Here is an 8,208-nt window from a genome sequence, read left to right on the forward strand (position 1 = left end):
CTCAGGGTCTGGACAGCTTGCAACAAATATTAATTCACAGGTTTATCAAGATATTGATGCAGAAGAACTTGAGGCCATCTGTCCAACAGTTGAAGCTCAAAAGAGGATGGGTATTGCAGCAGGAAGATGATCCAAAACACAGAAGCAAATCAACAACAGAATGGCTTCAGAAGAAAATACGTGTTCTGGAGTGGTCCAGTCATAGTCCTGACCACAACCTGGTTGAGATGCTGTGGCATGATGCAAGAGGGCTATTTATACCAGATATATCAGGAATTTTCCCTCCGTCCTGTGAATATTTACATTAGGCGATGCTCTATAAAATCCATCCATTCATCCATCCATTTTCTGAGCCGCTTATCCTCACAAGGGTCGCGGGCGTGCTGGAGCCTATCCCAGCTATCATCGGGCAGGAGGCGGGGGTACACCCTGAACTGGTTGCCAGCCAATCGCAGAGCACATACAAACAAACAATGGAAGAAAAATGTTAGCATTTTTTAGGTTGTGGGTCAATGTTTTTGGTCCCTTTAAAGAAGAAGAAATGTCATTGTATAAGAAGAGTACAACCAAATGTCATTTTGTAGCATCTCTCATTTAACAGCTAAAACAAAAAAATCACATTCAAAAGGTTAGTTCAATAAAGTGCAGTTGCAGGGTCTCCTTATTCCTTTATCAGTTTCTTCACAGCCACGGGGAAGAAGCTATTCAGTCTGTTGGTGCGGATTTTCATGACTCTGAGTCTACCAGAAGAGTGGCTGGAGAATGGATTGTGTCCTGGGTGGGAGTCATCCCAGATCTTTGTGGCCCATCTCAGAAGACTGCTCGAGTAGATCTCCTCTTGGCGTGGGAGCAGCATAATAGTAAAATTTAACATCTTAAAAAGTGTTCAATTGACTTTGAAGTGTGACATTTAGTGAGTGTTGATGCAACTGTTGTTTTTTCCGGGACAGAGTGACCGAGTGCTGCTGCTGCTTTCTATTTTCTGCTGCCTGTGTTTCTGCAGCTGCTGACTGTCAATCAAATGCACTTTGGCAGAAGGTCAAGAAGTGGACGGATGAGCGACCGAGTTCTTCCCGACAAAACTCAAGCTCAACATGAAGCCTCCGCATGTCGTTGCTGTGCTCCTGCTTGCGCTGCTATGGCCTGGTCAGTTTACATTGTATTTTTATTGAGCTATCATCATCAGAACCAGTAATTGCCCCCATCATTGAGTTTGTGTTTACACTGAAACGGTATTAATGTGTTTAATGTGATGTTTTTTTTAGTCCAAATTGATAGATATCAGCTTACATTAATGCTAATATTTGTCGAATGCTGTCTGATTTAAGTGAAGTCTGCAATGTGGATGCTGTGCCGTCAAACTGAATTGATTCCAGATCTGATCCAGATTAGGTGGCAGTCTAAACGTAACAAGCTCATTGTTCAAATGTAACATGTTCAGCACATCTATGTTGAGGTTGTTGTTTGTTGTTGTTTATCACTATCAGTAGCAAATGTCTGCCTTGGCGAAGTTGGCGGAGGTCTGAGTGTGTCTGTTAGTGGGGAGGGAGCAGCTGTCTCTATGAAATTAGAGCTTGTGAACATGTTGGAGGCTGTTTGTCTGCACCGGTGATTCTCAAACTGGGGTTCTGCAAAATAATTTGCAATAAATTATGTTGATTTATTGAAAGCAGTACATCACTGCATATGGGCGCTGACGAGCCAATAAAATATACTTTTCCAGAATTAAAGATGTAATAATACCACTGTGAGGTGCCTAAACTTGTCCGACTTCCAACGAGTTGATATTTATCCCTTATAATTGATGTGACAGCCCGAGTTCCACTGCCCAATCTTTGTCTTCTACTCAAAAGCATTACCGATCTCAAATCCAAACTGATATAAAGCCACCATCTACAGGGATCTGTTAGTCATTACAGTGGTTTACAAAGCTGAATTTCACAGACAAGCTGGGCGAGAGACCCTTTTCCCCGCCTACCCGTTGAAACGTTCTTACAGTATATACTGTATGTTGGTGGCAGTAAACAGTTGGATTTCAATTGACAAATATAAATGTCCAAGACAGTGAATGAGTTAATCGACATTAGGATTGTTAGGGGGTCCTTGGAAAAAAATTGCCTCTGTGAGGGGTCCCTGGATTCAAAAAGTTGGAGAACCCCTGTACAACTTCAACAACATCAACATGTTAATTTGTCACATTCAAAGGTGTTGTTGTTGTGGTATGTCTTATTATATTGACGGTAACCTTGAAGTGTCTGTGTTTATGTGTGTGTAGCGTGCTTGTGCAGGAACGAGGAGGAGCGCCTGATCAACTACCTGTTAAAGGAACGCGGATACAACAAGGAGCTGCGTCCCGTGGAGAGGCAACAGGATGCCGTCAACGTCACCCTCGCTCTCACGCTCTCAAACCTCATCTCCTTGGTACAAACACACACACACACAAAGACATGGAAAGATATTTAGATGGTTGGATAGATTGATAGATAGATAATGGGTTAGCAAATAGATGGACAGGTAGGTAGACAAATTGCGGACTCGCAGATCAATAGGTGGCTCAAATAAGACACAGACAATTGGAGGTGACGATCGGATCTTTTTACTAACACGGGGTATTGACACGGGCATCAGCCTTTCTTGGAAAAAAATCAAACAATGAGTGTGGATATTCTCTTAAAAGGAAGCTCACTGAGTAAACGATCTGACCTGGCTCTATTAAAATGTTCTTTCTGTCTATTGGTTCTTATTAGTTCATTTGACCATAATGTTGCATCTACCATGTATTCCTTCTACCATATATTGCCCCCTTTGGGGTCAATAATCCCCAAATTTCCCTCTGTCCCAAAATGAGAACATGGGAATGGTTGCGTCTGATTGGGTGGGTGGATGGATGACTGGATGGATAGACAGACAGATAGATGGATAGCTAGATAGATACTGTAAATAGACAGATTGGTAGGTGAATGGTAGGATTGATAGGTTGAAAAATGACAGATGTTGAGCTTTGTGTTGAGTCTTCTTCTACCGCTCGTTTGTGTAGAAAGAAGTGGACGAGACTCTGCTCACCAACGTCTGGATCGACCATGTGAGTTATTGAAGTTGAAGACGCACCGGCTGCATTGAGCTGCTTCACTGTTGCCTCACGCACTCAAACACTTCCTGTATTTCTGCGTGTGTGCGTGTGTGTGTGTGTGTCAGACGTGGACGGATTACAGGCTGACGTGGAACACGAGCGAGTTTGACGGCATAGATATGCTGCGCTTGCCGTCCAACATGGTGTGGCTGCCCGAGATCGTGCTGGAAAACAAGTGAGAGAATGAGGCTGTTAGGGAATCACTCACTAGTTACGGCAGGGACTAGGGAGTGTTCAATTAATCGTTTCAGCCCTAGACTCAACTTCATAGTTCGTTTTATAAAAATGTCTTTATAGCAATTAAGGAGTAGGGAATAAGGTCATGATTCCTGGCAAAGCCTGAGAGAGTGCGCCCCCTGTCTCCCTTGTCCAGTAATGATGCGCAGTTCCAGGTGGCCTACTACAGCAACGTGCTGGTTAACTATGAAGGGCTATGCTACTGGTTGCCCCCAGCCATCTTCCGCTCATCTTGCTCCATCAACGTCAACTATTTCCCCTTCGACTGGCAGAACTGCACCCTCAAGTTCACGTAAGATCGCTAACACCATTATGATGGACACAGCATGGTACCCTAGTGGTTAGCATGTCTGCTTCACAGTTCCCAGGCTCTGGATTTGAATCTGAAGCTAGAAACTGATTGGTGGACAGAGAACGGTCACTTCCTTCATGTGAACCTTTGACTCTCTTGTAATGAGGAAGTTGGCGTCCATGTCTTTGCTGTGTGTGCGTCTATCGGTCTTTGTTGAACTGATGTGTCCGTCCACGTCTTTGCAGCTCACTGACGTACAACGCCAAAGAGATCCGAATGCTCCTGAAGACGGAAACGGACGACGACGGCAACAAGTGGACAGTCGAGTGGATCATCATCGATCCGGCCAGCTGGGCCGGTAAGCGCCTCACGCGTACGCCTCAAGGTTTGATTTGCTGTGACATGTCGTGAAACTGAGCATCTTTGCTGTAATTGGCCGTCAGAGAACGGCGAGTGGGAGGTGATTCACCGTCCGGCCAAGAGGAACACGTACAAACACATTCCCATGGAGAGCAACAAGCACCAGGACATCACCTTCTATCTCATCATCAAACGCAAACCGCTCTTCTACATCGTCAACATCATCATCCCCTGCGTGCTCATCTCCTTCCTGGCGTCGCTCGTCTACTACCTGCCCGCCGACAGTCAGTCATTACTCATACTGTATTCTTTTCTGTATTGTCCCACCCCCTTTTTTCTCTTTCCTCTTCCCTTTAACTAGGTTGTATTCTTCCTCTCTGTTCCGTTTTACTGTTTCTTTAACTTCCTCTTTCTGTTTTCCTCTTGTTTTTTCCCTTTCTGCTTTCCCTTCCTTTTATTTCCTCTTTGCTCTCTTTCATGTCCTCTTTCTCGTTCCTTTTCATCGTCTTCCTCCTCTTGTTCATCCTCTTTCTGGTCCTCCTCCATCTTCTTAATCTTTCCTCATCCTCTTTCCTCTAGCTCTTTTCTCTTTTTCCCCCCCCTCTATCCTCTCCTTTCTTCCTCTTCCTTTTTCATATTTCCTCTTCACCTTTCCTTTCCAGCTTGCTCTTTTCCCTTTCCCTATATCTTCTTTCGTCTCGTTCTCTTTCTTTTTCGCCTTTTCATTAATTTTCTTCCTAATTTTCCTCATTTTCTCTTTATGATTCCTCCTCCCTTTCTCGTTCCTCCTTATTTTTCATTTTTAGCTTCCTCTTTCTTTCCTTTTTCGCTTCCTCTTCATTTTCCACTTCCTCCTCTTTCTATTCTTCTTCCTCCAGCTTCAAAATCTTTACGCGTTCTCTTTCCACTCACTCATTTTCCTTTGTCTTTCACCTTTGGTCTTCTTGTTCTCCTTTATTTTTTCTTTTATTCCTCCATATTTAAAAAAAAACATCCACTTTTCTCTTGGCCCTTACTCTTGCTCTTTCTTCTGTCCTCTTTTCTTCCTCCTGCTTTTTTCATTTTCCCTCTTCTATTCCCCTTTTCTTTCCTTTTCACCTTCGCCTTTGTTGTTTTCATTTGTTTTCTTTCCCCTTTCTTCTTTCTCTTCCTGCTATTTTCTTGTTCCTCTTCCAAATGTCCATCAGTGTAAGCATCATGAGACATCTTCAGTTTCATGTTGGTTTAGTGTCCCCTCTGCTCCTTAAAAAATTGAATTGTTTGTGTATGTTTGTGTGCGCGCGTGTTAGGTGGTGAGAAGATGACGTTGTCCATCTCTGTGCTGCTTGCTCAGTCTGTCTTCCTGCTGCTGATCTCTCAAAGGCTTCCAGAGACTTCCATCTCCGTCCCGCTCATTGTCAAGTAAGGCAAACACATGCACACGTGTGAAAGTGTAAAAATGTTTTTTTTTTTTTTTTTTTTTTAAATAATACTGCTGATCTCTCAGGTACCTGATGTTCATCATGGTGCTGGTGACAGTGGTGGTTTTGAACTGTGTTGTGGTTCTCAACCTGCACTTTAGGAGCCCAAGCACACATGTCATGTCTGAGTGGACCAAGAGGGTAACATGCGCATGCACGCACATATTCAAAGCTTCCTGTGTTTAGCAAACTTTATTAAGACAAGGGTACGGTGGCTGAGACAGGTCACAACAACTGCAAACGCCATAACATAACGACATTAATCCACAACATAGCAACATTAAGGCACACCGGAAGGGAAATCCTGCTCCGTCACCAACTAGTGGACGAGAATGTAATATTACTGCCTGTCACTATACATTGCCTGGGATTGGCTGGCAACCAGTTCAGGGTGTACCCCGCCTCCTGCCCGATGATTGCTGGGATAGGCTCCAGCACGCCCGCGACCCTAGTGAGGAGAAGCGGCTCAGAAAATGGATGGATGGATGGACTATACATTGCTGGCATAGATAGATAGATGAACAAAGATACATTATTTCTCGTAAACAAATAATAATTTTCCGAACAATAACGTGAAATTGGATAATTTCCCGCGCTCAGTGGCTATGGAACCGATGTGCTTGTTAGTTGTTCCTGGAGCGACTTCCCCGCCTCCTGCTCATGTCCCGGCCGGCGGAGTCCGAGCCGTACTGGAACGGCGCATTGCAGCGGCGGTCTAGCTCGGCGGGCTACATCGCGTCGGCCGAGGAGTACTACAGCGTCAAGTCCCGCAGCGACTTGATGTTCGAGAGGCAGTCGGTGAGACACGGGCTCGTGACCCGGCCCGCGCACGCCACAGGTACGCAATTATGGACACCGCCAACCAGGTGCTAAATTAGGAATGCTATTTAAATATATAATTTATGCATATATATATATATATTTTTTTTTTCCAGTGAAAAAACTGCAGGAGGAGGGTGGCGTCACTGAGCAGCTGTACGGGGAAATCAAGCCGGCGGTGGACGGAGCAAACTACATCATCAAACACATGCGCAACAAGAACGACTACAATGAGGTGAGCATGTCATGGGATGATGTCACAAAAAGTGAGGGATGTTCGGTTTGGGGGTGAAATTTCACGATTAACCTAAAATGCACCACAACCATTCCAGGTGAAATACATTTTAACCTTCTGTAAACCTTTCGTGCACATGTCCAACTGTTCACTCTTTAGGGTTATCCCTAACCCTTGATCAATGAAAATTTTCAAGGGCATTGTTGTGGAAAAAAAAAAAAAGTTTCACTATTGAAAGCACAAAAACACGCTGACATCAGTTGTACAGCATCGAATGTGAAATTTTCCATTACAATGTCCATTTGTATGCCTTTCTGTGACTCCTCCAGTCTGTGTGTTGCAACCTGCTGATGACACTCTAAACTCAGTGGCCACTTCCAATCTACAAACTTTCCACCCTTTTGGAACCCTACTCATGACATCATCATCACAAAGCCCCCTGAACTGAAGTAGAGCGGAACCTGGTCTCACAAACTTAATCTGTTTACGAGACTCTGTTAACGAAACAAAGCACTGTGTCTCATTGAAATGAATGGAATTAGAATAAATCTGATCCGGGCCCAGAAGGAAGTTATGTTTACCCGTTTTCATCGTTGTGTAGTAAACGAACAAACACGTCTGCTGTTTTGTTGTTACTGTGCGCAGGAGAAGGATAACTGGAGCGGCATCGCTCGCACCGTGGACCGTCTTTGCCTTTTCCTGATTACCCCAGTGATGATCTTTGGCACCATCATCATCTTCCTAATGGGCCTCTACAATCACCCGCCGCCGCTGCCCTTCGCTGGAGATGCTCACAACTACAGGGAGGACAACTCACGGCTGTTGTGACGCACATGCACACACATAATTCACAATTGTTCTGCTTTTTTTGACTTGTGTGGCTTGTTTTCTTTCATTTGAGGTTACGATTCAAGAAGCAGCATCATACAATGATAATAAAAAACATGTACAAACACAGCACAACTTTAGCAAATTCATTAAGAGACTTTTAATAAGGCTAACTATTATCATTTATAGTGCTGTCAAGAGATTTAAAAAAATGAGAGATGAATTTGATTAATTACAGATAATGAGTCTAAGTTGAATCTCACATAAAAATTACTGTCCTCAACTTGAGGTAATTTCATTTAAATTCATTATATTATTTTGGCAGGTCAAAAGATTGATACAAAACAGAAAAACATGGCTTTATAAAGTAATTTATTGTTTTTGCATACTTGAACAGATGCAGGCCTCGCCATTTACATTCCGCTGTATTTGAGACCAGTCCCAAGTGCTGCCTGCCACCTTTAGTTTCTACCATCAGGGGGAATATTGTTGTGTTGTTTTGTCAATATTCAAACAATTACAAAAAAAGTTAAACATCAGGTCCATATAAAGTGCTGAATTTAACACATTAAAAAAATAGTAAGAACGCTTTTCTAAGCAATAAAAGTATTGAACACTGAACTTGTTGCTTTTCATCTTCTTCACATAAGATAAAATAAAACAGACCGATAAAAGTGCCTGGTTTCTGTATTTACAACGGTCAATGCAAATGCAAATTTCCTTTCGCCGTCGTACATCTTGCTGATTTGGGTTGTCACTGTAGTGCTGCACTGTGGTTTGTATAATAGGTCAATGGACGCAATTTGCAACACGTTAAACCCTTATCATCCACTATGTTTATTTCTTT

General features: G+C 43.3%; 1 protein-coding gene across 1 annotated transcript; it reads left to right on the forward strand.

Annotated features, from left to right (window-relative positions):
- Nucleotides 1-1,014: 1,014 nt before the first annotated feature.
- On the forward strand, nucleotides 1,015-7,982 carry chrnd (cholinergic receptor, nicotinic, delta (muscle)). The gene is made up of 12 exons (XM_061758941.1): nucleotides 1,015-1,146; nucleotides 2,276-2,421; nucleotides 3,038-3,082; nucleotides 3,196-3,305; nucleotides 3,504-3,659; nucleotides 3,905-4,017; nucleotides 4,103-4,303; nucleotides 5,309-5,420; nucleotides 5,506-5,620; nucleotides 6,107-6,317; nucleotides 6,415-6,533; nucleotides 7,179-7,982. Exons 1-12 carry the CDS (start codon nucleotides 1,095-1,097, stop codon nucleotides 7,359-7,361), a joined length of 1,563 nt encoding a protein of 520 aa, XP_061614925.1. The 5' UTR covers nucleotides 1,015-1,094; the 3' UTR covers nucleotides 7,362-7,982.
- The last annotated feature ends 226 nt before the right edge of the window (nucleotides 7,983-8,208 follow it).

Source organism: Phyllopteryx taeniolatus, chromosome 20, assembly GCF_024500385.1.
Source record: "Phyllopteryx taeniolatus isolate TA_2022b chromosome 20, UOR_Ptae_1.2, whole genome shotgun sequence".
In the NCBI taxonomy this organism is placed as follows: Eukaryota; Metazoa; Chordata; class Actinopteri; order Syngnathiformes; family Syngnathidae; genus Phyllopteryx; species Phyllopteryx taeniolatus.

Bases quoted from the DNA above. Each gene is read 5' to 3' on its own strand.
- chrnd (XM_061758941.1), top strand. From the start codon at position 1,095: ATGAAGCCTCCGCATGTCGTTGCTGTGCTCCTGCTTGCGCTGCTATGG. The intron at 4,304-5,308 runs GTCAGTCATTAC...CGCGCGTGTTAG, and splicing joins CTACTACCTGCCCGCCGACA to GTGGTGAGAAGATGACGTTG. The intron at 6,534-7,178 runs GTGAGCATGTCA...TACTGTGCGCAG, and splicing joins ACAAGAACGACTACAATGAG to GAGAAGGATAACTGGAGCGG.